Consider the following 27843-nt stretch of genomic DNA (forward strand, 5'->3'; position numbering starts at 1 on the left):
AAAAGCAAAGTAGACAGGTCCTAGGTTTTCTAAGTTAATTAATAGTAGCATTTTTACAAAAAAAAAATTGTAACATTAGAGTTTATTTTTATGCTGATCGTAATTTGCGTTTTTGTTTTACGCATAATATATAGTGTTTATCATATTTGGGTGTGGTTTGGTGTGGTGTAGATAAAATAATTATAAATGCCCCCTACTTAGTCGTTATAAAAGCCTACTACTTACTTAAATACTTCAGTGGCGCTTTGCACGCAGAGAAAAAAAAAGAAAAGTAGGTATAGAAGGAAGTAGCTTGTACTAAAAATTAAAACAATATCATGTTATGATTATATCAATTTTTATTTACCTAACTTTTGTATACACATATTAGATTTAATTAGCACTTCCTAGTATCAATGATCAATGACCACGACCAGCCCCTCCAAGCGACTGCCACGGCTTGGTGCGAGCATGAGGGTTCCAGTTCGGAATGATCACATCGCGATGCGTAGGCTTCCTCGGCAGACCATTAATTTGAATGTCTCTAGCAACTCTTTCATGCGGGAAATCTACAATTTCGATATCATCAATAACCTCGGTAATGTCTATGCTCCTTCCATGTCGTCCTTTCCCACCGATACGATCCCAAGGATTCGTTTTGACATTGGGATTCCAGTTCGGAATTATTACGTCACGGTGCGTTGGCTTCCTTATTCCAGGGATTTGAATATCACGAGCAGTTCTGGCATATATGGGAATGCGAGGTACTGGTGCTGGAACACTTGGTCGCGGATACAAAGGCTTCGGCCTGAGAGGATTGAGATGACCGGGCAGTCTGATTTCTCGTGTGTTACGTCTGCTTCGCTTGGCACTGGGTGAGTCGAGGCTCCGTGCGTTTCTACGGTTATATCCCGGATGCGTGGCTCCGGTATCACGGCTTCCTGATGACGTCGAATGGCTGCCACCTCCGCGTTTCGCACTAGGTGAGTCTAAGCTCCTCACAGTCCTTTCCAGTAACTCCACTTCGTCTAATGATAGGTATGGAACATTGTCTATCGCTGTTGGTGTTAGTTCACCCACTGCCCGGACCCGACGTATGACAGGTTTTCGTTGTCTCGGCGGTCTATATGTTGGCTGAATAAATCGTTGGCAGGTTGACTCAGCCACAAATACCACCAGAACGACTCCGAGCACGAGAGATACTTTCAACATGTTGAGTTGCGTACAACACAAATGTTAAACTCAAACTAATTAATGTAGTCCGGTGTTCACTACTTATACTGCTGTTTGAGGAAACACAGGTTCTTCCCGAAAGGGGACGGCCTGAAGTTTATTAGTTTGTTTAATATATCATATCATAAAGCAATATCGCATGACCTACGTGACCGTCACCGTCACGCTCTCTCGATTTATTTGTAGACAGAGTATGACGCATACTTCTTACAGTTAGTCGGGACTTTTTAACAATCGGATGCTATTATGAATATTAATGAACGGATTCTTAAACATATAGCGTCAAATTAAAAAAAAACAAATAATAGTGATAATGATATATATCTTTAATTGCATACTACTAGCCGCTGCGCAGCCATGACTTCGACGTTGTTTAACTATAGTACATTGTGCAACATGGGGCGTAAGTTGAATATTGCAAACGAGAGTAAGTTAAATCGCGACGGCTTGCCGGAGCGATTTATAGACTCGAGGTTGCAATATTATTACGCCCCGAGTTACACACAATGTTTTTCATCACACTTGCGATACAAAAATTAAGTATAAAGACAAAAAACTGTTAATTATGGCACTAGAAACTTCATAACTCCCTAAGGAGAACGCTTTTTCTATAACTCCCGCTAAACCTGCGTGCAATTCCACATTTACTGAGCGAGTGTGATGAAAAGATTATAATACCGTCGTAGGTATATGGCGTGCCCCGGGAATTTCCATGTCCGGGACTGATTTTATTATTAACCCTTAATTTAATATGTGTGTGGTGGTCAAAAAACGTAGGTTCAAACCTCGATTGAGCTGTATAGGGCAGGAAAAAAAATATTCTAGAAAAAATATTAAATGATACTTAATATAATATAAGAATTCGGTCAGGATCCTTATCATACACAGACAAGAGGTTAATCGACTATGTTTATTCATGTTTAAGGCCGTTCCCTGAGCCAGAAATGTAAAAATACCCCAATAATTATCCTATTTTTCTAAGAAACGGTGATATTTGTAGACGTGGGAAAAATACATATAATTCTTCATTACTTACTTTGTTTGCCAAGACAAATAGATAAAAAAAACCGGCCAAGGGCGAGTCGGACTCGCGCACGAAGGGTCCCATCGTTCCGTACCATTACGCAAAAAACGGCAAAAAATTACGTTTGTTGTATGGGAGGCCCACTTAAATATCTATTTTATTTTGTTTTTAGTATTTGTTGTAATAGCGGCATCATAAATACCTCATCTGTGAAAATTTCAACTGCCTAGCTATCACAGTTCATGAGTTACAGACTGGTGACAGACAGACGGACGGACAGACGGACAGACGGACACATGGACAGACAGACAGACGGACAACGGATTCTTAGTTATAGGGTCCCGTTTTTACCCTTTGGGTACGGAACCGTAAAAAGCAATATTTTACCGACACTCTGACAACATAACGGAGTAGGTATAAATAGAGCAATGAATTTCGTCCGTAGTTATTCCTTGTCTAATTTCCATTAGCTAAGCACTTAAGCAGGTAGGTATTTATATACCTATTTGTTTTACTTACCACAAACATTAAAGTTATGGTTGCGGGACATACCCTGATGAAACGCATTCCTGGTAGGTAATAAAAGAAACGTTCTTCCTTGTAACAGGAAAAACGTGAAAAATATATCATGTAGGTAGGTTATACATACCTACCTACTATCTATAATGGTACAGCTTTTTCATGTTAGAGCTTTATGACATTACTTAATTATGTTAAGTCATAGAAGGTAGGATCGTATAGAAGTGGTATACGCGTGCCTCCGTGAGGGACAAAACATACGCAAATGCGACACTGTGATTGGTCGAATTTATTTGTTGCCCACCATTATCCATACTAAAAAAAATGTGGGGAACAAAAAATATGTGAGACTGTGATAAGGACAAACAATAATAGCGCTTTCTCTGCTACTCCTACTGAAAGATACGTAAGACTATCCCGTTCTGTCAGTTATCCCCACCACTCATGCCCAATCCAGTTTAATACTAGATTCATGTGTTAAGTATATACTTATCAGTGTATGCTATATTATTGTTAAATTATATTTTGTACTAGATTTTGCCCGCGACTTCTGCGTGGAATTAGTAATTTGGGTAGGTACCTTAATGTTTAAACAAATCTGCTTTTTATTCCACCCTTCTTTCCACTCCCACTGCATAAACATTCTGTATTATTGGTAACAAAAGGATAAGGCATGTAACTAGCTAAAAAGACGTGGTCCACAAGCGAGAGCACTGGGTCACAGTTATGAACACATTGACGTATATCCCAGGATGGGCCTTACGGGCACTAAAAATGGTACTAGTTCAGTGGTGTAAGGGTAACATTCCATTTCTACCCGCAGCTACACTACTGGTACTGAACGTGTCGGTGTTATTGTCAATTTCCATATTAAAATTAACAGTAGTGCAGCTGTCGTTGGAAATTGACTGTCACCTTAACTCACGAATTCGAGCCAATAGTGCAGTCTAACGCAACTAGTTGCGACTGTTTGCGCGCGTGATGGGAACGGTACGGTAGCGGTGTCACGCCGCTGTACTGGCCCCATTATTATTGCCCGTAAGGCCAGTCCTGAGATATACGTCAATGTATGAACATGATCACTTACTAAGTACATACATAAGAGTAACCGCAGGCTCGGATAATTTACGTTACCTAATGATAACAAATTTACTCTCTGGCTGTACCGCATCCCACTGGGCTCAGGTCAGGGCCTACCGGGAAACACCTCTACTATCACTCTTGCATATATTCGAACGATAGACAAATAACGAAAGCCATGGAAGATGGAAGTGCCTGGATGCGGGGAATAATATATACTTATGCGTCTCCAACTCTCCATTGTCTCCAATGGTCTTACAAAATATAACAATACCTAACAACAATTTTGCCTATAGTTAGCAATATAGTTAAAACGACTTTAAAAATCCTTTCTTACTTAACGAACATTTAAACAATAATAAAGTAGGTAAGTATCTAAAAGTAAATGACAAAAATAACAAAATTGACTCACCGAGTGCCGCGATAAATCTATAAATTCGCAGAAATTCACATTATATCAATATTTTTAAAGGAAAAACTTTTAAAATTTTCGAGGTTTGTCATTTTTTTTTTTTGTTTTCGTGTTGCCAATGCAAATTTTTATTAATTATAAAAGCTATAACAGAAGAGCGTACCCGACAACACCCTCGGTCCAGTCTGAGGCCTGTCCGATCGAATGGAAAAAGTGGTCCACCGTACATTTACTATAAAGAAATCTTGGTTTGTTGAAAATTAAAATTTATTATTTTGAATTGAAATACTTCGGTCATTTATACTTAATTGCTTATTAATTGTAAATTTTTGAATGAAAGTGTACAGTTTCTATTTTATTTTAAATTGGTCTGGCAGCCCAGTAACTGTCAAATCGCGAATGAAATTGATTTGTTGATGGTTCTTGCGAGTTGCATTATTTAAATTTTCAAATAAAAATAATGCCAGAAATCTCACTCGCATACTGAAAACTCAGTACAAATTTTACTATTACAGGAATAAAAATATAATCAGAATGGGTGACAGCCAAAACGGCTTCGGTAAGATTTTTATTTTGTTTATTTTTCGGATGATCTACCGTGCTGGGTGTGGATTACAGTAATTTGAGAAATACGTCATTAATAATGGTTTACAGAGGACAATGAGATGCTCCAAGCGTTGTATGACTTCGAAGCGACGTTGGCGAAAACCTTGAGCTTTACGGAGGGCGAATTTTTCTATCTGCAACAACAGAACGTGAAACAGAGAAACTGGTGGCATGTCGTTAATAGAAAAGGTCAAGTCGGCTTCGTGCCCTCCAATTACGTCGCTACAGTCAAGGTCTGGCCCGTTCCTATTATGTTTTGTTATTAGCCGGGTCCACACAGCGAGCATACGCGCGAGGCAATTTCCTCGCGCTCTAAACGGCCAGTGTAGACGTGCCTCGGCCGCATTACCTCATCACCGCATTGCATTACTCTGTGTGGACCCGGCTATTAGAGTACAATTAGTAATTCAGTGTGTGTTCACTTTTAGGTGGAGCCGGAGTTTTTTCTTGCGTTCCTTAGTAGCTGCATTAAATCTTTGAATGAGGATAACGCCATGTCGGGGCAGAAGCAGGAGTTGTTAGCTAGGTTGAGTGAAAAGAAGAAGCAGCTGCAGATTTTAACAAGGCCGCAGAACAAGAAGCCTCAAGCGCCCAAGCCTCCACCACGCCTGGATGATGCTACACCACCTAACGGTGTCTCACCGTCTTTTGACTTGAGGCCCGTTGTGTCTCAGCAATATATTAGTGAGGAAAAAGACAGTTCTTCACCAAAGTCTGTAGTTGGTAAGTATTTTCCTAGTTGTGATTCTCTTTGATATAAATAGTTTCAATTCTGAAAACACAGATTGCAATTATAAAAGAAAAATGCCCTACATTTTCAACAACAACAACATACCCGGGTTAAGCGATATTTTTACTCGCAACATAAATGACAGACTGAGAGGACACTCTCTGAAACTGACACGGACGCAGATTAGTAGCAACCCCAGACGACACTACCTATCTAACCATGTAGTGAAAGTGTGGAACAGTTTACCCGAGTCAGTGATCAGTGCACCTTCGATAAACTCTTTTAAAAACAAACTCAATGAACACTTTCGTAGACTACAAAACACAAGTGGACATTGATGTGCATGTATCAGCTTTAAGCTGCCTGTGCATTCGCATATAATAATAATAATAATTTTCTTGACACTGAACAGTACCAATACTTACTTGATTCTAAGTTCTAATTATTTACAATTAAATATAAGGAAAGTATATGAACACCTAACAGGGGAATAGAATGTCTCAAAACACAAGTTCTACAAAAAGATCTTTGTATGTATTTACATAAAAGTGTCTGCCACTGTAGTGACTAGTGAGATATTTGTATAAGATGGTATTTGTGTTCAAGACATTTCTTGACTTATTGGATTATACTTAACTTCTGACAGAGTCCAACACGCTAAGTTTTCATGCCAAGTGCTTAGCGTTGTCACTGCCAAGTTAGTGGAAACTTAGCATGTAACATGTAACAAAAAAGTTTTTTTTTTTTCAGATAATGATGATAATAGCAAGAAATTTAGCATTACCAAAACCTCCTCGATCCAGTTATCCTCAGATACAGACAACCAAGACGACAGTCAGGACAGCAGCGAGAGCATCAAACCTAACGCCATCTATGACATAGTGCAGTCTGTCCGTAAGGAGACGCAGCTCAGTCATGAGATGTCTAAGGTGGCTGTGGAGACTGTCCTTATATCCTTGAGGGTAAGTTATGACACTTATGACATTATTTTACATCTCAGACTAAACAGATACTGCATTAATGAGGCATTGACAAAGAGTGCAAGGTCACCACTTATAATACACCTTGATCAGTATTAATGAGTTGCATCCTACACCATTTTGTATAATACAGCATCAGCAGCATATTCATCCATAGAAGTAAATTTTAGATCATATTTTAAATTTACTCGAGCAAGTACATTATATGCTGTAGTTGAGGTGATCGGTTTACAAAACGAATCAAACAAGTAGCAGATCTAGGGCTGATTTAGACAATGCGAGAACTCGCATGCAAGTTTCATTACATTGCGGGTTTTAATCGGTCAGTTGAATTGGACGAATCCTGTCCTGCACCAAACTGCAAATTTTATTGTATGGAAAGTTTCATAGTAAACTGCCGCGGCGCGCCGGGTGACGTGGATCAGTCTGTCAAGTGCGGATGGTGCAACTGGCACTTACTTAGTTTCGCATGCGAGTTCTCTATGGTCTAAATGAGCCCTTAGGTTTGAGGACATTGACACCACACTATCTATTATCAAAGTTCATTACAATCAGCCTGACCTTACTTTATGAACGTTGCATGTAGTCAATAAATAGAATATGTGGATGTCCATCAGAGAAGAGTCCTTATGCACATGGAGCATAAGAACACTCTAGGCATGCAACACTACATACTTATAGAATAATAAAATGTGCAAGATTATGAATTAATGAAGGTAAATTGGTTTGTTTACATTATTCGCCATTTCTGTTGAACTCTCCTTTAACCCTTTGAACGCTATTCCTATCGTGAACCTGTTCGGAATTCACGAAGGTTGATATTGGGCTTTAGCCGCGCGGGTCAGTTGACGTCTTTAGCGGTCAAAAGGTTAAGTATTTGGTACACTATTAGGGCTCGTTTAGACGGTGCGAGAACTCGCATGCGAGTTTCATTACATTATTGCGTTATTTGATAGGTCGGTCGAATTGATGTAACCTCAATGATCCGCAATGTAACTAAAATCGCATGCGAGTTCGCGCGCCGTCAAAATGAGCCCTTATAACAGTGTTAGAAATACAGCTAAAAATAAACTACATAGTTATATTGAAGCGAGTCTCTGTTGCAAATTTTATCTACACACATATCATAAACTCTCTATGATGCCTTCAAAATCCGTAAATAATGGCCCACATTACGATAAACTGTTTTGTTACAGCAAATTTCTTATCTGTGAAAATGTGGTAATAGCTTCATTACTATATCAAAATCGATTTGGTAATGCATTCAAATTTCGAACATCTCATCTCATGATAGATGACGTGTTATTCGAAATCAAATAACAATTGCATACAATATTGACAAATCTCGCATGTAAGTTGGTATCGGACGATATGGTAATCGACCCCGACTCTAGTTTGTCTTTGAGTTAAAAAAAAACTACGGATGCGTGACGTGCGTGAAAAAAGTTTTCATTTGCCGCCATTTGACGTACAGTTTATCTTTTAATTAGTTTGTTAGTAAAAAATAATTGATTTGTTGTTTTTAAAGTAACTATAACAAATGTTTCGTGTAAAATGTGCGATAAAGATATTTCGGAGACGCCATCTCATAACCGCGAGTTCCGCCAGAGAGCAAAGTGCCCCAATGTCGGCTGTAATATGAGGTTAGTGAATATATCATAGAAAGTTTATAATATGTGTGTAGATAAAGCAGTGTATGTAACTGTACATAATTAGGCATTAAAACACTCGTGTGATACTATTATGAAACTCATTTCATTCGTTTCATAAACCCACACTCGTATTTTAATGCCTTTCATTATGTAGCAGTCACATAAACTACTATTAGTGCAGCTGAATGAAGGCAGATATTATCAGTGTTCATTATGATTATTTCCAGGAGTTCCTACCAGGTGGCGCTGCGCGTTCAATCATCGACGCGCTTCTCCGAGAAGCGAGCAGCAACATAACATGCCCCCGTAACGCCATGGACGCGGCGCCGGACGCCCTGCGCATGCTGACGGCGCTCAACGCGCTGTCGAAGGCGGCCAACGACGCGCAGCAGCGCGGCTGGGCGCTTCACGACGACGCACACGATATACAGACGCAGCTAATCGAGTTGATATCTGTTATGGTTGGTATTTCTTTACTAGCCGACTTGAGAGTCGCACTGCTAGGCAAGGGGTCTCTACTTGATTTCCATAATTCCCGGTTTAGTACTTTTTCTGGCCAGTTGTTAAGAAAGTCCATGGTCATGGTTGTTATTATTTAAAAAAAATGTTTTGTATTAGGCTTTGTTGCAGCATCAGTGACATGTAATGCACATGGAAAAATAAAAAGAAACCGATAAACAAATGAAAATGTAGTAGAGGTACCATACTATACGCCGCCAGCTTCTGCATCTTTTGAAATTACTGCCTTTTGGCTATCTCATTAACTTTCGGAAATGTATCTTATACACAAATCATACCAAACCATTGTATCACAAATCATTGTATCATGGACAAATTTAGAGGATCGCAAAAAAAACAGTTTAGTTACTAATTTTGAAATAACTTTAGGTGCTGTAATCCAGTAATTATTTTTGTTTTGTGTTCCTCTAAATCCGAATTATACTCCCTTACAAAAATGATCTGTTAAACATTTTCAATGTTAAAAAGTCAAATTTACTTATAATGTCTGTCTTGTTTGTTTCAGTCTAACGCGGATGTGAACATATCGCAACACGTACTGAGCAGCCACAAATACGTATACGTGACTACTCTGGTGCAGTACTACCAGATGGAGACGCGATGGCCGCTCAGACAACTCCTGCTGCAGGTATTAACACTAGCTATATTCATTAACAGAAATTAAAGTAACTATAATACACAGTACTGCAAATAGAGTTCATTCCAAAAAAACTTGTCTCACATCGCACTTATCAAGTTTTCTGACGCACTTATTTGAAGTAAAGGGCAAATCAGTTATCTTCAACCCTGTTCACCCTTTCCTTTTCCTTTGGTTAGTCAACCAACGGGCTCAATCAGTCGGTAGAGAATACCTCAAGGCTGCCATGTGTACTATCTTGTATTGTGCAATAAAGATTAAATTCATAAAGCTGCCAAATATATATGACACGCTTACAAGGCTTTTCCAAATAAGATAGTGGCAGCAATATTGCGCGTCCATGTACAGGTGAAAGTATTTTAGTTCATCAGCATAGAGATGTAGTGCATAATTGTATTCCTTCGTACTTTCTCGGAAACGTTCGTATTTGTCATGCTACTTCGGTCAACGTCAGTACTTTTTGTGCCGAGACTGATTGAAATTGCAAGACACGTTCGTACGTTTCCGTGAAAATACGAAGGAAAATAATTATGCAGTACATCTGTACTAGTATCTGTGTTTATATGAAAGTACAGGTACCTATTTTGTTTTAGGCCTTCGGCGTGATGTGCGGCCTGGAGCGCACCGCGCTGGCCACGCTGGCGCTGTCGCAGCTGCCGCCCGAGATCGCGCGCGACATGCGCGACAACCCGCGCGCCGTGAGCCGCCTGTCGCACTCCGCGCTGCTGCTGTCTATGGTGCTGTCGATGGCCGACAAGCTGCCCGTCACGCACTTCGGTAAATCATCATATCAGCCTTTTATCGCCCACTGCTGAGCACAGGCCTCTCTTCGAGTACGCCTGTTATCCCGGTCTTGAGCCAATCTGATCCAGAAGTGACCCGCAATCGTCCACCCAACAAGCCAACGCACTCCGTTCGTCTGAAAGCGGCCACCATTCCGTTAACATTTTGGCCCACCTGCCATCACTCTGCCTGGCAACATGTCCCGCCCAGCTCCATTTAAGTTTGGTGATGACTTATCCGACGTCTTGCACCTTGGTGCGGCGTCGGATCTCGACATTTACTTCTTCGGTAAATACACTTATTTAGTAACAAAAAAGAAAAACATGTTAATAACAGCATAGGTACCTTCAGATCCACAGCGCAGGCTTCGTCATCATACAGATAGCTCATCCACCTCAGGTTTCGTCAAAATAAAAGGAAATTGGTCATTACAAAACACAAGCAAGCCATAAACCTATATCCTAATCCGGTAAGTACCCGGCACAAACGTCCCCAAAATACCAGCGGCGTTCCCGCGCTGAATAGCCAACGATATACGCTGGACCAGGTACGAACCAGACCTAGGATCGCAACCCCTATCCCGCATGCGTTTTCCCAGGTCCCTCACAAAAACAGTAACGAAGTAGTTTAGTAACGAAGTTCGAGTTATCGAGATTACACTGTGATTTCCCGCAACATATTTCTTCAATTACTCTCTCCCCCCCCCCCCCCCCCCCCTCTCTCTCTCTCTCGGGTCAGTCCCTCATGTCTGAAGATCGTGATCAATACCAGTGTTGCATCTGGATCAGATGGTCTGCCTCCACCGGTTTCTGTCCAACGCGTCTTTGACGACCGTGTAGAAAGAACAAGACGACGAGTCTTTAACTTTCTCCAATTACAGCAAACCTTTTTCTCTATTTACAGAAATACTCGGGGTAGAATTCGCCGAATTCCTCCTACAGCTAATCGAGAATCCGCCAGAAACGGACGTGGACGAGCAAATACCGGATCTGTTCCTGACGCTGCTCCTGGCCTACAACCTACAGTTCGATACTCCGGTGGATAATCTGCTGCTCAATGCGCTGGAGAGTCGGGACAATGCCAAGACTTTTTGTGAGAAGGTGCTGCTGCTACTTAACCGTGAAGGTATGCGTACATGTAATTATGTAAAGAGTGAACCAAATTCCCCCGGAGACTGACATGGACGAGCAAATATCGGATCTGTTCCTGATGCTGCTCCTGGCCTACAATCTACAGTTCGATGCTGCGGTGGATAATCTGCTGCTCAACGCGCTCGAGAGTCGGGACAATGCCAAGACTTTCTGTGAGAAGGTGCTGCTGCTGCTTAACCGTGGAGGTATGTTCGTACATGTAATTCCTCCTAAAGCTGATCGAGTACCCCCCCAGAGGCCCTATCGCGAATAACGAAATCTCAGAGACAGACGTGGACGAGTAAATACCGGATCTGTTTCTGACACTGCTCCTCGCCTACAATCCACAGTTCGATACTGCGGTGGATAATCTGCTGCTCAACGCGTTGGAGAGTAGGGACAATGCCAAGACTTTTTGTGAGAAGGTGCTGCTGCTGCTTAACCGTGAAGGTATGCTCGTACTTGTAATTATGTAAAAAGTGTAAAAAACGCTGAGGGCTAATACTATTTTTACTATCACCAATGTCACCAGACCGTATATCATAAACCGTGATAGTTAGGCAGTTGAAATTTTCACAGATGATGTATTTCTGTTGCCGCTATAACAAGAAATACTAAAAACAATATAATAAATATTTAAGTGCGGCGCCCATACAACAAACGTGATTTTTTTGGCGTTTTTTGCGTAGGTGGTACGGAACCCTTCGTGCGCGTGTCGGACTCGCACTTGGCCGGTTTTGGGTAAATCATAATACATAAACAGCGTTTATGTACTGGCTTTATGTGTAAGTTGACGGCCTCCTAACTTGGTCGGTAGTGAACCTACCTACAAAGCAGGAGGCCCCGGGTTATCCTGGTAACGGCATTTACTTGTTTGTGGGTGGATTTCATCACCATACAAAAAAATATTTTTTTTTAATGTTTAATTTAACACGATTCTAGCTGGGTAAAGTAATAGGGGGTTGTATATTGAGGATATTTATGGTATTTATACAATCATTCGTGGCTTATATTTGAAGTTATCGCTTTCGGAAAATAAAAACGCAAGATGGTGATGACAATCATGGTATGGTAATGACTCTTTTATAGACGGTAATGACACTGCATGTACGGTAATGACGATTTGGGAACTAATTTATATATGTATTAAAAACGTATTAAAAAAACAAAAACTTTTTTTAATTGTAAGGCTTTAGAACTTTAATAAACATTACAAATAACATGTTTTTGAACATAAGACTAGCTAAAGCCTGACAACAGTTTAACCCTGAGATAGTGTCGCTGCAAACAGCTTACGTATGGCAATAATGTGCGTACGTCATGTATAGTCGGGGTAGTGGGCATTGGCTTCATGTTGATACGTGGTTGATACTCGTATAATGTCAAAACATTGCTTACAGAAAATTCGGTTCATTCAATTTACCTATTCGTCAAAATCTGATTCTAAATATTCAATATTATTATATTCTTCGTTTTCTTACTCTGACGAAGTCTGATTTTCATCAGATGTTGTGTCGCTTTCAGGACCACCAACCTCGATTATAAAACGTTCAGTCTCCAATTCGATTATAGGATTTTTATCGTCGATCTACATAAACCTTAAATGAAATATTAAAGTTTAAACCTAATAACTAACCAGTTCAATAAAACCGCACTATAAAATGTCAATACCGGTCATGTCAACAACCAACTTTAAAACATTGTTTATTGGAATGCTATGTAATCCTTCGTCTTTTTTAAGCTGTAAGTATTTGATTGCATTCACTACAAATTTTTTCGCATGTTTGGTAATTTTTTTTGGCATTTTTTAATGAAACCGTTTATATTTGAATATATTCGTAGATATTTTCCGTTTGTTTACATCGGTGACATTCGATGACATCCAACGTTCGTTGTCAAAGAGTACTTGTTGCCAGTAAAAGAAATTAGTACCATTGAAAATCCGCAAAATGGCGAGGGTCAAATAAACTGTTGTCAGGCTTTACATAAATTATTTTTAGAAAATTATAAAAAATACATTTTATTCATATAAATAAATATATAACAAGTATTTTTATTGTATAATTTTAAATAATTTATATTCCGAAATAGGCAATTTATGTATTCATTTATTTTTTTGGGTTTTTTCAATGTTAAATCATATTAACAATATTGTACTCTTATTATCAGTTTAAACCCGCATCTTCTTTTATCTACTGCATAATTTGGTATTTATATCATATTATAAAATTGCTGGCTTTACCAGTGAGCTTAATTTTTATGATATATTACTATTTTTTGATAATTTGATTCATTGCATAAGTTTGTATTTTTGTTGTTTTATAAATTAACTTTAAAAATAGCTATAATGATTTAAATCCATATATATATTGTTTAATAGCTAAACATTAATATATAATCAGTGTTTTATAAGTTGCAAGACCCCTACTTGTAATGCATGTCATAAGTTACAAAATGTTAGGTATTGGGTCCGGTGACTACCCAATGGTAATAATTATTAATTGCTGTAATTATATACATCAATTAATATAATATTATCAAAAAACATAAGGCCATTACGATAGTGAGCCAGTACCGTAGCCTATGGTCGCTTAAAACTTAATATATGTTGCTTGTTTAAATACTTTGTTTTAACACGACTAACATGCAATTACAGACTCTAAGTTGCACGATTTACATTATTAGATAATAAAAAATAAACATTTGTATGTTCTAAGTTCTAAGTGACCTAAATTTTGCCTACTTCAGTCAAAATGTTATTTAAAACTAACCATCCTCTAGTGTGAAAAAAATAGTCATATCTTCTTCTACATTTATTCTACATTTATAAGGTAGACATTATATAGTGTTAGAAGACATAGAGAACGTTTTTCAAACATACAGCTTAATTTCATAATGAATTATAGCAAAATAACTAGAAAAGTTTCTGAGAACCGTCATCACCATACACATGAAATCATCACCGGTCGTCATTTTTTCCCGGTGATGATGGGTATGGTGTTGACGATTTGAGAGTTTCTTGTTTTTATTTCTAGAATACGAATAATAGTAGTTAATGTCTATGCTACACAATAAACTTCATGTAGTTTGCCATTCATTTCAATAATTATTTCTAATCTATCATTTGTAACTTTTTTAAACCAAAGCATAACGGTGATGATGCTCTGTTGGGTTTACCCTTGAATTGCCGACAGACATTTCATCGAATGTTATTTCGAAGACAACGTTTCAAGTATTTTCATTTCATCGACAAGTTATTCCGTCGAAGAATCGACACTAGTAAATTTAAATGGGGGACTTTTAATTAGTACTTGAATTATTTTGTATATAGTTTATATCGTGGTATTTTCTTACGGGTTTTCTTATTTCATTTTGGATTGTATTTAATAAAATTTATCACGCGTAAAATTATTTCAATTTGTAATATTTCGTAATCGAAACTAAAAGCAGTCACGTCAGTCGGCTCACTCTGCGCGATTATAGCTATGTGGGAGTTTAAGATATAAAATTGTTTATCTGGACATACATACATAATTTTGAGAAAGCGGCAATTTTAAGTTTGCGCTCTAATTTTGAAGATATAATTTAACAAGGCTGACATTTTCATTTTGCCAAATTATAAATAAGTTGGTAACAATAATTTAAGCCGTTCATTTATGTGTAGGGTCGCAGTTCTAACCTAACCTAAAGCTACTTTGAAAGCCGTTCGTTTCTGTGTGAGGTCGCAGTTCTAACCTAACCTAAACCTACTTTGATAGCCGTTCGTTTCTGTGTGGGGTCGCAGTTCTAACCTAACCTAAACCTACTTTGAAAGCCGTTTGTTTCTGTGTGGGGTTGCAGTTCTAACCTAACCTAAACCTACTTTGAAAGCCGTTCGTTTCTGTGTGGGGTCGCAATTCTAACCTAACCTAAACCTACTTTGAATGCCGTTTGTTTCTGTGTGGGTTCGCAGTTCTAACCTAACCTAAACCTACTTTGAAAGCAGTTCGTTTCTGTGTGGGGTCGCAATTCTAACCTAACCTAAACCTACTTTAAAAGCCGTTCGTTTCTATGTGGGGTCGCAGTTCTAACCTAACCTAAACCTACTTTGAAAGCCGTTCGTTTCTGTGTGGGGTCGCAGTTCTAACCTAACCTAAACCGATTTTGATAGCCGTTCGTTTCTGTGTGGGGTCGCAGTTCTAACCTAACCTAAACCGACTTTGATAGCCGTTCGTTTCTGTGTGGGGTCGCAGTTCTAACCTAACCTAAATCTAAAATTCTTACAACAGAAAAATGTATAAATGTGTAGTACGACATATAAAAATGTCTTAAAGTAATACGTCCAACAAATGAATTGCAATGTTTAGTAGTTGTGCCAATTACAATAATTTGAAACGAATTAGCGATCAAGTAATATTCGTTAAATAGTATTTCTACGCAGTAAGAAAAATTGAAATAAATAGTATATGAAACAAAATAACGCCAAACAAAATTACTAGTACTAACGTTTCGATGAATCGTTGTCGATGAAATAATATTCGATGAAAAGTTTGTCGGCAAAACAAGGGTACACCGCTCTGTTGTGACAAACTACGTTTTACAAATTTGTTCGTAATATTTCTCACGATTCAATGATGTGACTTTATAGTGAAATTATTTTTGGCATTCTATATTAAAGTGAAAAATAGGGCAAGGACCTTTAGCGGTATTTCGTTGTTCATACACGGAGATAAGCTCACATTGACATTACCATGACGGTGTTGACGAATATTCTTGACAAGATTTTAAATATTTTTAAATGTACTTTCTCGGTGAAGGAATTATTGCATATTTTCCCATGTGTTAAACAACAACATGGAAAAGATATAAGTAAAAGAAAAATCGCAATCGTACGATAGGTATGCTATAATTTTCACTGCAAACAATAAGGTTCAGATTTTTCCGGTAGACGGTGATGATTTTAGACACATAAAACATTTTATATAAAAAAAACTATTAAGTTATTGGAGATGGTAATTGAAGGAACATGAAGATAATAGTTCTTAAAAACATATAAAAAAGTTGCAACTCGCACAACCTACTAGTTTTTTTTATAAAGACCGAACCATAAGTTTTCGCAGGATTTTGAAATCCACCCTTGTATATCACAATAATTTGTTCCTGAGTTATGGATTATTGATTTGGAAATGTAAGGTGTAGAGATGACACGAGGTTCTATGCCTTCCTCTTTAAAATTTTCCACAAAGAGTTAAACATATTCAAGAATAAATAAGTAGCACATTTATTAATAATGCCTGTTTCCAGACGACCCCGTCCACATCTTCGACCACGAGCCGGCGCCAGCGCACTCAGTTCTGAAGCTGGTTACCGACCTGTTCTCACGCAAGAAGACCGCTGAACACTTCTACACCAACGACGTCAAAGTGGCCATCGATATCATTGTGAGGCAGCTAGCTGACTTGTCGCCGGGAGAAACGGTAACTATTTCAATATAAGCCTATTTATTTATTTATTTATTTAAAATTTAAATCAGGCAACAAGGCCCAATATCCCATATAATATCCCATGTTAATACAGTTAAAAGAGTTAATCGATCTGTTCTCGAGCGTTAACCGCTGAACCCTTTTACGTCTAACATCATCATCTATTCTATCAACAACGTCAAAGTAACCACCGATATTATCGAGAGATAGTGGTCAATCTGTCGCCGGGAGAAACGGTAACTGATTGTATTTAAAACCCTTTTGAAACGCCTCGAAAATTCCGTGCAACAAGTTGACCTAACTGTTTATGAGAAAAAAACTGATGCGCTTCTACAATAATGAAACTATAGTTGCCCACGACATCATTATCGGCAGTTAGCTCTGATGCTGGGAGAAACGGTAACCGTTGAACTCATTTAAATTCCATCTAATATGATAATCGGTTTTTTTAAGCAGTTCTTTATCAACGAAGTTGAAGTCGCCTCGAACATTTATTTGCCTTCGCCCCGTACAGTTGGGCCACGTGTCGTATAATTTTTGTGTAGTTTAAGAAAGAGAGATTTGTATTAAACAGTTTCAACGATAAATACATTGGCTATATTTGTTGCTCAGAAATGTATATGCTTTTTGACTAAACATTCAGTTACTATATTTCCTGTCAGCGTCGTCAAGAATACCTAAAGATCCTCCAAGGCATCATCCGCAACACGGACTACGGCTCCCACCTCCACCGACGCGACGATCTGCTCCGCTGCTTCGCCCGCATCTTCTGCGAGGAAGGAGACTCCAGCCGGGCCGACCAGGCCCTCGTCAGGGCCATATCCAACGAGTTCCCACAATACTTCAAGGCCTAAGGTTAGTATCGACACCGGTATTGAACATACCTTGAACGGTTACTGCAGGGTCGCGGAGACAGGCCTAGTGTTCCAATTACGCTTTTAAGACGGACGTGAATGGTTTTTGCTTCTTTATCTTCTAGAATAGCCAATACATTCCCAATGCATTGAACATTAGAAACTTAGTAAGGAGTCGCTAGAGCTAGATAGAAAATAATGGCGTTACTTTTGCCAATTTCAAATGAGGAAAGTAACTACACTTTTAATTGTAATCCCTCTCCTCTATACTCGAGCGCACTAAAACTTTTTTTCTATATGATGTGTAAGATATGTTTAGTCTACTTAAAAGCAAAAATTAAGGGTAACATGTCAGAATGGGGACTAAAAACATAACCATTTCTTCTGGGCAATAAGAGAAGACGTGTTGCGCACGACAATGGTAGATGTCTGTTAGCTGAATTAATAAAGAAAAAAAATCCTAATTATGTACGTAACTGGTTAACAATAATCCATATTATTTATAAGTACCTATATCCTTAGATACTCGTAAAACGTTCACTATTACGTACTCTTGTTCGAGTTTTACTTTATGTTTTAAAAACTATGCATGTGGAGATAGTAAGAAGTAGATAAAAAAAATATTATTACCTTTAACCTGTCGTCTACCAAGCTGTCAAAAAAAGCACCCCTCTATCTACCCCGGCCGGAGATCTCCGTCAATTATTCTGTACCCCGTATTTGTTACGGCCGGAGATCTCCGGCTATTTCAACCCCATTTTTTAATGAAATAAAAGCTGCTTTTCACCTGGTAATTATCTCATGTGCAAAAAAAATCGGTCGTAACAAATACGGCGCGCGTGGGGAGAGAGGGCAACGAACAATTGGCCGGAGATCTCCGACCTGCCTGGGTAGACGACAGGTTAAATAACTGTTACATTTAATTACAGTTAAATTGGATTTAAATAAAAAACGAGAAATCGATAGCCGTATTTATTGGTATCAAAAGTGTCTATACAAATGAAACGTTAATTTAACCTTGTTATATTTCAAAATTTATGTCTAATGATGTTATAAATGTGCGTGTGCGTGTATGTGTGATTTGCTGGTGTCTAAATAAAGTGAACAAAATGTAATAGATACGTAAATATTATGATATTACTATGGCAAATAGTTAAATAAAAATTGTATTTATTTGTGACAATACGAACAGGGGGCCGATTTTTGAATTTCGACCGCTCGATTTCGTGTATTTCGTTTATTAATACCTTCACTACTAGGCATTTAAATTCTACTAATACAATTGAAAACGAGTGGTCAATACCATTCGATTCCAAATTTATATCCCTCGTATTTAAATAATTAGCATTTCGCCGTTTTCCACCGATTTTCGAGTGACGAAATCGAGCGATCGAAATTCAAAAATCGCCCCCCAGTATAATTATACGGATCAATTATTACCGTTAAATTATTAAAAGCTGGTAAATAACTCTCAATGAAATAAGTATTTGACTGTATTTAAAATAAATTATTTTACACCATGCATGCAATGAAGCACCAGAAGATTAATAGAGAAACGTAGACAGCAGTTATTTTAAGACACAATTTTTATTTTAAAATGCGAATAAAACTATAAAGAGTAGGTAACTTGATTGTGACGTCACATGCTAGTGTTTCATATAAATTCCATAGTAGCAAAATCGTTTTGACAGTTCATAAAAAGAAACTGATTTGCCTAGTAGTCAAAGACCCTATTTATATATACATTGTAAATCGTTGCTTAAATAGCTAAGTATTTGTAAAAGATATCTCTGCTTTTCGAACATTAGAGGTAACTAATGCCCTTCAATCGCAAAGCCATACTGTCACCAAAGAGTTGTTTTTCGTGATTGTTATGTACAATATAGGTATGTCAATTAAGGAAATGCTTTAAAACTGTCTAACCACAAATAGTCGCACCGGTAGCTCAACCAGATACCCCGTTAAGGGGCCCACTGATGAACAGTCCGCCGGACGGTATCGGCCTGTCAGAACACAATTTTGACAGTTCCGTACAACTGACAGGCCGATACCGTCCGGCGGACTGTTAATCAGTGGGGTCTTTAACACTACCGGCCTAAGTATTTTTATATTATTTAATGTTAAGCATAACGTTAGTAAGACTTAGAGAATTCCGTAAATACTTACCTACAGTTATTTTATTGATCCTAAGATGGCTTAGAAATATTGCTTCCAATGATTATAAATGACTGTATTAATAATGATATTGTTTATTCAAAAGTCGTTAAATTAATCGTTATTTACGTATTGGAACTACGTTAATAAAACATCTGTCTGTAGGTAATACATAATATTTTAAAGTTAAGTATGTAAAACTTCTATTCTATCAATTCATTATCTTCGCAATAGGCGATTCCCGTATCTTATGATTGTTTTCAAACTAATAGATTATAGTGAGGAAATGAATGTTTGGGTTTATTTTTGAAATAGATTTTTCCCTTTTTAGGTATATAATATCCATAAAATATCATAGTTTCTGAAATGTACCCATTCATTTATCTTTCGTGATGCCATATTATATTTAACACATTTACTTTATGTAATGATGTACTTAACATAAAGCAAAGAAAAAGCAATATTTTTGCTAGTCATTGTTCATTTAGGTACTTATACACGACTCCTACGATATAATATAAATATAGAACACCCCGCAGCTCTATATCTTACATTTTAAAATTTTCCTTAATTCTAATAGTTAGACTTTGCACTTATATTGATAATATTTTAAAAAAGAACAAATCTACCTACAATAAATTCTTGACTAGAAAACTATTAATTCTCTTTTATTAATATTAAACATAATTTGTAAGAGATCGAGTCGAAGTAACAGCAGTTACAGCTAAGATATTGTTTTCCTATAGCAGTTATAATTAAATAGATGTAAAAGCACTATTAGCAGACTCATTATTGTTAACACTTTCAAATTACCCGTCTTAAATTATCATGACAGGAAGTCAATTTTCTAGTTAGCTTTAGCCAGCTGTATGTGACATTGAATTGTGTATATTTTACTGATAAGGCATGATAAATGGGTAAGTAGATCGATACTCAATTTAAATGTAATTTTGTTGCACACAACTGATGAAATATTTTCTAAGTTCCCATGCCCCTCTATAGTGGAACTTCAGACTTCGATTATTTTCCAGAGACCGGTCCGGTATCCCCATTCTGGAAGGGCTATTTCGTAAGGCTTTGCTTACCAAAGCCGTTGCTCTCTAAAACCCTTTCATTCGGCTTTTAAAGCGCTTCATAATACGGGTAAGCTATTCTCTTTTCGAATGTCTAGTACCCGTTCCTAAGCGCTAACCCCTTGAAGTATAACGGTTATGCCATCTTCAACTTTCTCTTCATGAAAATAGAATCAATAATACTAATTTATGTTTAAAGTGAAGGATTGGGTGTCTAGCGCGTTGACAGCACGGATGTCATAAATTGTTGAATTAGGAAGGGGATACCCTTTCATTTGTGGCGGTAGCTCTGAAAGGGAAACCCCTTCCTAGTGCTAAGCAAAATGAACGGGTTATCAATTCAAAGGGAATGCTAATCATTGAGGCTATTCGATAAACGACTAAGCCAGTTCAAGGCTGTTTTCTGGTAAGGGGTGGACGGGTCCCTGTTATTTTCTTCCTTAAGTACCTATACGTTCCACTTATTTGTCATCTTCTCAAGCTGTACAAGCTTTTCAATATTGTGAGGTAATTGTAAAGTGTTAATCAATAGCGTAAAGCGCGACGCCTTTAGATTTCTCCTTTAAACAGATTTTTCAGACGCGAAAATCGATATTACTACAACGCATTTAAGTTTTTATTTAAGTACCAGTTAATTAATGGTTGTTGAGTATTTCTATTAGTGTTAAGTAATTGTAAACTATCGCTTTTTATTGCGTATGTTAATCGGTAAAACGTACCTATTTAATTTTATTGTCTTTCCAATTCATTAAAACAAAACCGATTTATTATAATGATTTTTATAAGGTGCTCAAGTTTGAAGCCAAATTTTAGTAGAAAGTATATTTTAGTATATTTATAAGGTTTATTTACGGCGTGGCTGCTAAAAAAATGAGATTATGTTTGTGAAGCCGCCAGAATCAAATGTGGACAAAAATTATAAATTTTCTGTGCCCCAAGATCTATTTTTGCAAGCTACCTTCGCTAAGTTACTTTCAGTTATAGTCTGTCCGTTATTCTACGGTCAAGTATATTAGTAAATATATGGCGAACTTGATCTTAGAAATCGGATAGGCTATAGGTACACGTTTATTTATTTATTTAAACTTTATTGCACAAAATACAAATAAAATGTACAAATGGCGGACTTAATGCCTAAAGGCATTCTCTACCAGTCAACCATAGGGCTAAACAGAGATGTAATAAAAATGATGCGAGAAGAAAAGAGAATTTAATTAGGAACTATTTCAAACAACTGAAAAACATAATAAACTGCATATACAATACACAGATAAAAATAATAAAATATATACAATGAATATACTACTACATAATTCTCACATACATATTAATATATTACGATGGATACTACCTACTCATACTCTTGTTTCAGCAGATGTTTATGCAGCATCCTCTTAAAAGCAAATTTGCTCGGGGCTTGTCTTATGTTGAGAGGGAGTGAATTCCTGAGACGACTCGCCTGGACAGCGAAGGAATTAGTCATGAAACCAGTTTGGTGAGCAGGAACTGAAAGCTTGAGAATACGAGAGGTTCGCAGCTCACAGCCTGGGCGAGGGGTGTCAAACACGAACTTATTCTTAAGATATTCAGGAGCAGAAGGCTCAAACATAATAGAAAATAGGGTACAAAGTATTCTAAGGCATCTACGGCGACGGATATAGAGCCAATTGAGTTGGCGGCGGTAGAAGGAAATACGATCGTATTTACGCAGGCCAAAGATGAATCGTATGCCATTGTTGAGGAGACGTTCTAGTTTGTTAAGGGACTCTTGAGTGGCATTCGTTGTACACCTCGGAGTAATTAACAATGGAGCCGCCATTAACAGGCATTCCCCTCTGTCGAAAATAGGCGGCCAATGATCAACCACATGTCAACCATATGTATGGACTGACGTTTATCTGACATGACGTACCTATACATTTGATGTGCCCCTCCCCCGCAAAAAACGGCAGACTATTTTGTACCGAGAATTTTAGACATGGCGTCTCCGTTGGTTATATCCTCTAAGTTGTACACACATCACCATAATCAATAATTGGCAAAATCAACGCCTGTACCAACATCTTTTTCGTGCTAACTGGTAGGAAATTCTTAAACTTATAGAGAGATCTTAATGTTCCTGACACCTTTCTGCTCACATCGGCCATATGGCCGCTCCAGGAAAAGGTAGAATCAAAAATTAACCCTAAATTTTTAACCTTTGTGCTCACAGGAATAATAGCCTCATCAAACAGGATCGGTGCGATAGAAACTGAATTAAGCTTAGAGATTTGCCGCTGGCTTCCCAAAACTATGGCTTGGCACTTGGCTGGGTTGACACTAATCCCAAAACTGTCAGACCATTCCGCGATGCGATCCAGATCATTGTTAAGCAACGAGATGGCCGTGTTTATCTCGTTCACGTTAGCTTGAGCGTACAGCTGCAGATCGTCGGCGTACAAATGATAGGAGCAACGAATATTGGTGGTAATTAGGTTGATAAACACAGAAAATAAAAAGGGCGAAAGAATACCTCCCTGAGGGACTCCACGTTCATATCAAGTACCAAAGCAATTTGTTAGAAAAAACAGTTAGGAATCTGAATGTCTATCTATAGATAACATCGACTGTTCTAAAATGTTCGATGGCAATTTAAATTGTAAGTTTTATTCAACTATTTTCGTTTGTGGTTCGTTTTGAAAAGATTCATCTCCAAGAATAATCACGACTATTTCATTGCATTAAAAAATAACCCAATGTACCTATTCGTAGTTTCTTAGGTACTGTTATTAATACTCGTAGTTGTGTACGTAATGTTATTGTTCATTTGGAGTGGTGTTACATTAATATCAGAACGCAACGAAGGAGCTTGCAAAAATAATCTTATGGTGTTGTTAGTATTAATATCGACCAATCATCTCAGAGCTTGTACTTGTTCCGCTTCAACAAATTTTATTCAAAACATCAAATGTATTTACGATATAATATTCATAGAATAGTACCTATTGTTAGCTTTTCTTGCGCAAATTTAATAATTATATCACACTCTAAGTATCTAATCTTGATTGAAATGGTCTAATTTACCTAATTAATAAAATTATGAAATAAAGACGTTCTATCATCCTCTTATTTTTTATTCAGATACTTACTTCTGCTCTGCTTGTTACATTATTAGTATGAATATTGCTGCAAAGGACGGGTCCCGGCCGAGCGTAGCTAGGTCGTAGGGATATACGAGGCCGGCAAGCCCTTCACACCGAGGTATCGTAGGTGACAACCAAAACTCACTTTTTCAAAAAAATATTTTAGCAAAACTCAACCTTGTTTTATTAATAGTGCGGTTCACTATGGCTCTGAACTTGTAGTACCTATTCATTAGTGAGTTTTGGTTGACACCTGACGGTTCGTAAACAGTTTTTCTCAAACTACTGCCTGGAAATATTACATTACTAAAATATAACATACCTAAAAACATAGTTCAAGACAGATCTCTGCCTGGCGTAGTGTGTTCTCTGGTTTTACACTAAAATTACAATTCAATTTGGCAGAATGGGTAGTTAATTTGACATACAATTTATTATCATATTAGTATTTGTTATATAAAAACTAAACCCCGAATCAATCAAATATGCATCTAAGCTTTTCGTTTGTACCTATATATACCTACCCCCTTATTCATAAACGTTTACTAAAGTTGACAAGCCGATAATAATCGTTTGTCCCTTTCCGACGTATTGGTATGATGGAAAGGGACAAACGATTATTATCGGCTTGCTAACTTTAGTAAACGTTTATGCATAGGGGGGTTAGCCTTTTATTTGTAATATACCTTCTTTTTGAGTTTGGGGGTTGACAAATGTATCAACATTCGTTTTTATGTTGATAGAGTTAATATTCCGTTCATGTAATCGTGTTCTCGACGCGTGATGTTATCTTATTTCAACTTAATGTGCACAGGATATACAGGACTAGGGAAGAATAATAAAAACAACCAGTAAATACAAGTATTTAATGTACCATACGATTGCCGTATAAATATTTCAAAATGTAAAACAGTGATAAAATTCATAGTAACCAATATAACTGTCGCCAACGCAACTAAGCGAAATAATCGTTATCAATTACTCAATAGTAACATAATGCAATCTTTCAAATGAATCTATAGAGACTACGCAACTTATGGGAAAACTTGGAAACTATTATAATTCTAGTTTTACATTAATAAGCAGGTACTGGATTGAATTCTCTTGGTGCGTTTAGAAACGAAATGTTTAAATATCTATTTCAACTGTAGCATTTTTTCGTTTTGTATTAAAAGGGTGCATAACAGAAACTGTACAAATGGGGATGCTATAACAATATCAAAATTTGGCCCCAATATTTCAAAGGGATCCACAAAAACTGGAATATTTAAAATTTGTAAATACGTCTTTATCCAAGCAATAAACGATCGCAAATCCTGTAATATAATACAAGAGGACCTACTTATGAATGCAGTCTTTGTACGGATTGTATATTTTCAGAAAGAATGTCAAAAGCCCATCAAATGCTTCATTGGAATGCAAATTTACAAAATGGAATATAGATAAAACTTTATCTAAGTAATAGATAAATTACTCAATTTCTACAAAAGGAAAGAATATGTACCCTCCGTAAATACCTTGAGCATTATCCTACATTATTGATAAACACGCTACACGTAGGTATGTATGTGAATAGCACATTAATAATTGATTAACAAATTATATTACCGCACATTACCACTTTACAACAAATTTGGCAACTTGGATGAACACTTATACAGAATGTTCTACCACAAACAGCTGAATGCGACTCTGTTTTAAACTCGCTCTTTCATTAAGTATACACATATCTGTACCTTAAAGATATAAAATGTAATAAATAAACTTCATAACATAAAATACTGGATAGCCAATCTCTGTGGTAGGATAGATCAATAAATATTTAGACTGTAAATTTTCACTACGAAACTACAACTATCGAACACTCGCACATTACATTAATTAGAATAAAATTTATATACAATTACATCTAAGATAACCTAACTATTCGTCATAAAACATACCGAAATATTATTAGCATGAATTTATGAAAACCTATATGTATGTATGGCATCTAAAACAAAATATATAATTGCATATTACACCCGGAGCTATGTCAACGCCAATCTAGTAAATATACATCGATTTCTTGTCCTTGGTTATCTACCCTTACCTCATTAACGTACCTACATACTATATGTTCTAATAATTAAGATAATTATTTACCACAGAACAGCGAGTACAAGGAAGTTAATCAAGTTTCAAATTGTCAAATCTTCTTTGACTTTACACTTACAGTTACATTGCATTCCTTTCCGCTTCGTTCAGTTTCAATTTGACTGCGGTCCTTAATACGATTAAACTACGCACCTTAAATAGTTATTGGGTAATATTGTGTAAATAATATTCAAAGAAATGATCTAATTCCAATATCAGTCGAATTAATTTTGCCTAAGACGGAATAACTCACAATAAAGGTAGATTTTCACAATAGAACAACGCACAACCGCCGAACAAGTGGTGTCACCAACCGAGATAGAATTTGTAAACCTAGAGTTAACAAATTGAGCTAAAAGATATAATTTCATCAGGGTTTAATTTTCGAAGTATAATGGTAATCTCAAAATCTAAAACCTTGTAAAGATATTGCTTAAAGTAAGTTTGTTCCATTTTGAAGTTACACAGAGGGCTTCTAAAGATCTTGACGGACTGTGATTATAAAGTCACTTAATGAGCGGAGTCTTGAAGCCTCGTTCGAATTAATCTAACTTACACAATGTACCTCCGCTATCCCTACTGCATATCCTTTACGATTTTAGTTACAACTATTACAGAGTACGGTGTTACCTCATTAAGCATAACATCAAACTTACAAACTTTAAAAAATTGCAGTTACAAAACTTCGTTTGGAGACAAATTGGAGTTTGCATGTGACATTGAAACATCGATGTATAAAAAAACGTTGCTCAGACTACGTGAACGTATATGTACTCACTCATAGCTTTTGCAATCTCATAATACTTATTATTAGAATTGCATTCTGAAGAAAGACTCAGTGTCTTTACGAATTTTCACTAACTCTTCAGATATTAGCGCAAATTAGTAAACATCAAAATCGCAAAAGCTACGAGGTACTAAAATATAAAGACATCAGGAACCTAAATAATAAAACTGGTAGTCTCTATAAAAAGTTGCGTTCCGTATCATTGCTGTAGATGGTGACACTTAACACATTCAATACCACTAAGTGCTACGGGTTACGCTCGTAGCGCGTAGCCACGGTTTCGTCGTATGTAGCGCGTAGTCGCTACGAACAGTGTACCCGACAGTCGGGTTCTTGGTGTTGAATGTGTTAAACGAGATCCCAGTCATATATTTCTTCTTACAACGCCATATGTTCTTCTCAGTGAGCTCACGGATGGTGTAATAACATAAATTTCAAAGCATTGAGACCCCGCTAATATCAACACAACTTTATAGAAAATACCATCCTTTATTATTCACACGTCCCCAATTACACGAAATGAACCCGGCTACAAACTCACGTTTGTCGCCAAACGTCTGGATGGCGTGTATCGTAGTGCGCGGGCGCTTAGCTCGGATGGTGCGCCGCGACCTTGCGCAGGCGGTATCCCCCGGTGCCGCGCACGGTGTACAGCACCACGATGGCTACCGCCACGATGGAGACGCCGATGGCGTTCATCACGATCGACTCTTCGGACATCGTCGCGTAAACCGTGGCCCTGAGGATGCACCACGTGCCCCGAGGTTAGTAAAGAACTGTACATTAAGACAGACGTGCAATATCGATAAAAAATTATGTGACATAATGAGTGCTTCTCTAGAATGCGGTTTAGATCGACGCAAACAATTCAACAATGAGTGTTGACGGGTAAACAGAGAAACTTATTATGTCGCCAAGATTATTTTTCCGACTTGCTATACGTCTATACTGTAGAATCTACAACTTATCTA

At 37.4% G+C, this 27843-nt stretch overlaps 3 protein-coding genes across 3 annotated transcripts in view; 1 reads left to right on the forward strand and 2 right to left on the reverse strand.

Moving 5' to 3' along the window:
* Window positions 1-313: 313 nt before the first annotated feature.
* LOC134793252 (uncharacterized) lies at window positions 314-1244 on the reverse strand. Its single transcript, XM_063764816.1, has one exon. The coding sequence runs from the start codon at window positions 1189-1191 to the stop codon at window positions 400-402; it is 792 nt and encodes a 263-aa protein (XP_063620886.1). The 5' UTR covers window positions 1192-1244; the 3' UTR covers window positions 314-399.
* Window positions 1245-4612: 3368 nt separating this feature from the next.
* Window positions 4613-18202, forward strand: LOC134792891 (NCK-interacting protein with SH3 domain). The gene is made up of 10 exons (XM_063764328.1): window positions 4613-4806; window positions 4902-5086; window positions 5282-5576; window positions 6334-6545; window positions 8443-8676; window positions 9240-9362; window positions 9965-10148; window positions 11058-11279; window positions 16568-16740; window positions 17409-18202. Exons 1-10 carry the CDS (start codon window positions 4782-4784, stop codon window positions 17598-17600), a joined length of 1845 nt encoding a protein of 614 aa, XP_063620398.1. The 5' UTR covers window positions 4613-4781; the 3' UTR covers window positions 17601-18202.
* A 6601-nt stretch (window positions 18203-24803) lies between these two features.
* Window positions 24804-27843, reverse strand: part of LOC134793161 (plasma membrane ascorbate-dependent reductase CYBRD1) — a 111876-nt gene continuing 108836 nt past the window's right edge. The window contains exon 6 of the mRNA XM_063764746.1: window positions 24804-27611. Coding sequence (XP_063620816.1) covers window positions 27461-27611 — 151 coding nt within the window. The 3' untranslated portion in view covers window positions 24804-27460. The remainder of the gene's footprint in view (window positions 27612-27843) is intronic.

The sequence above is a fragment of the Cydia splendana genome, chromosome 8 (genome assembly GCF_910591565.1).
Source record: "Cydia splendana chromosome 8, ilCydSple1.2, whole genome shotgun sequence".
Taxonomy (NCBI): domain Eukaryota; kingdom Metazoa; phylum Arthropoda; class Insecta; order Lepidoptera; family Tortricidae; genus Cydia; species Cydia splendana.

Bases quoted from the DNA above. Each gene is read 5' to 3' on its own strand.
- LOC134793252 (XM_063764816.1), bottom strand. From the start codon at position 1,191: ATGTTGAAAGTATCTCTCGTGCTCGGAGTCGTTCTGGTGGTATTTGTG.
- LOC134792891 (XM_063764328.1), top strand. From the start codon at position 4,782: ATGGGTGACAGCCAAAACGGCTTCG. The intron at 5,087-5,281 runs GTCTGGCCCGTT...GTTCACTTTTAG, and splicing joins ATTACGTCGCTACAGTCAAG to GTGGAGCCGGAGTTTTTTCT. The intron at 5,577-6,333 runs GTAAGTATTTTC...TTTTTTTTTCAG, and splicing joins TTCACCAAAGTCTGTAGTTG to ATAATGATGATAATAGCAAG.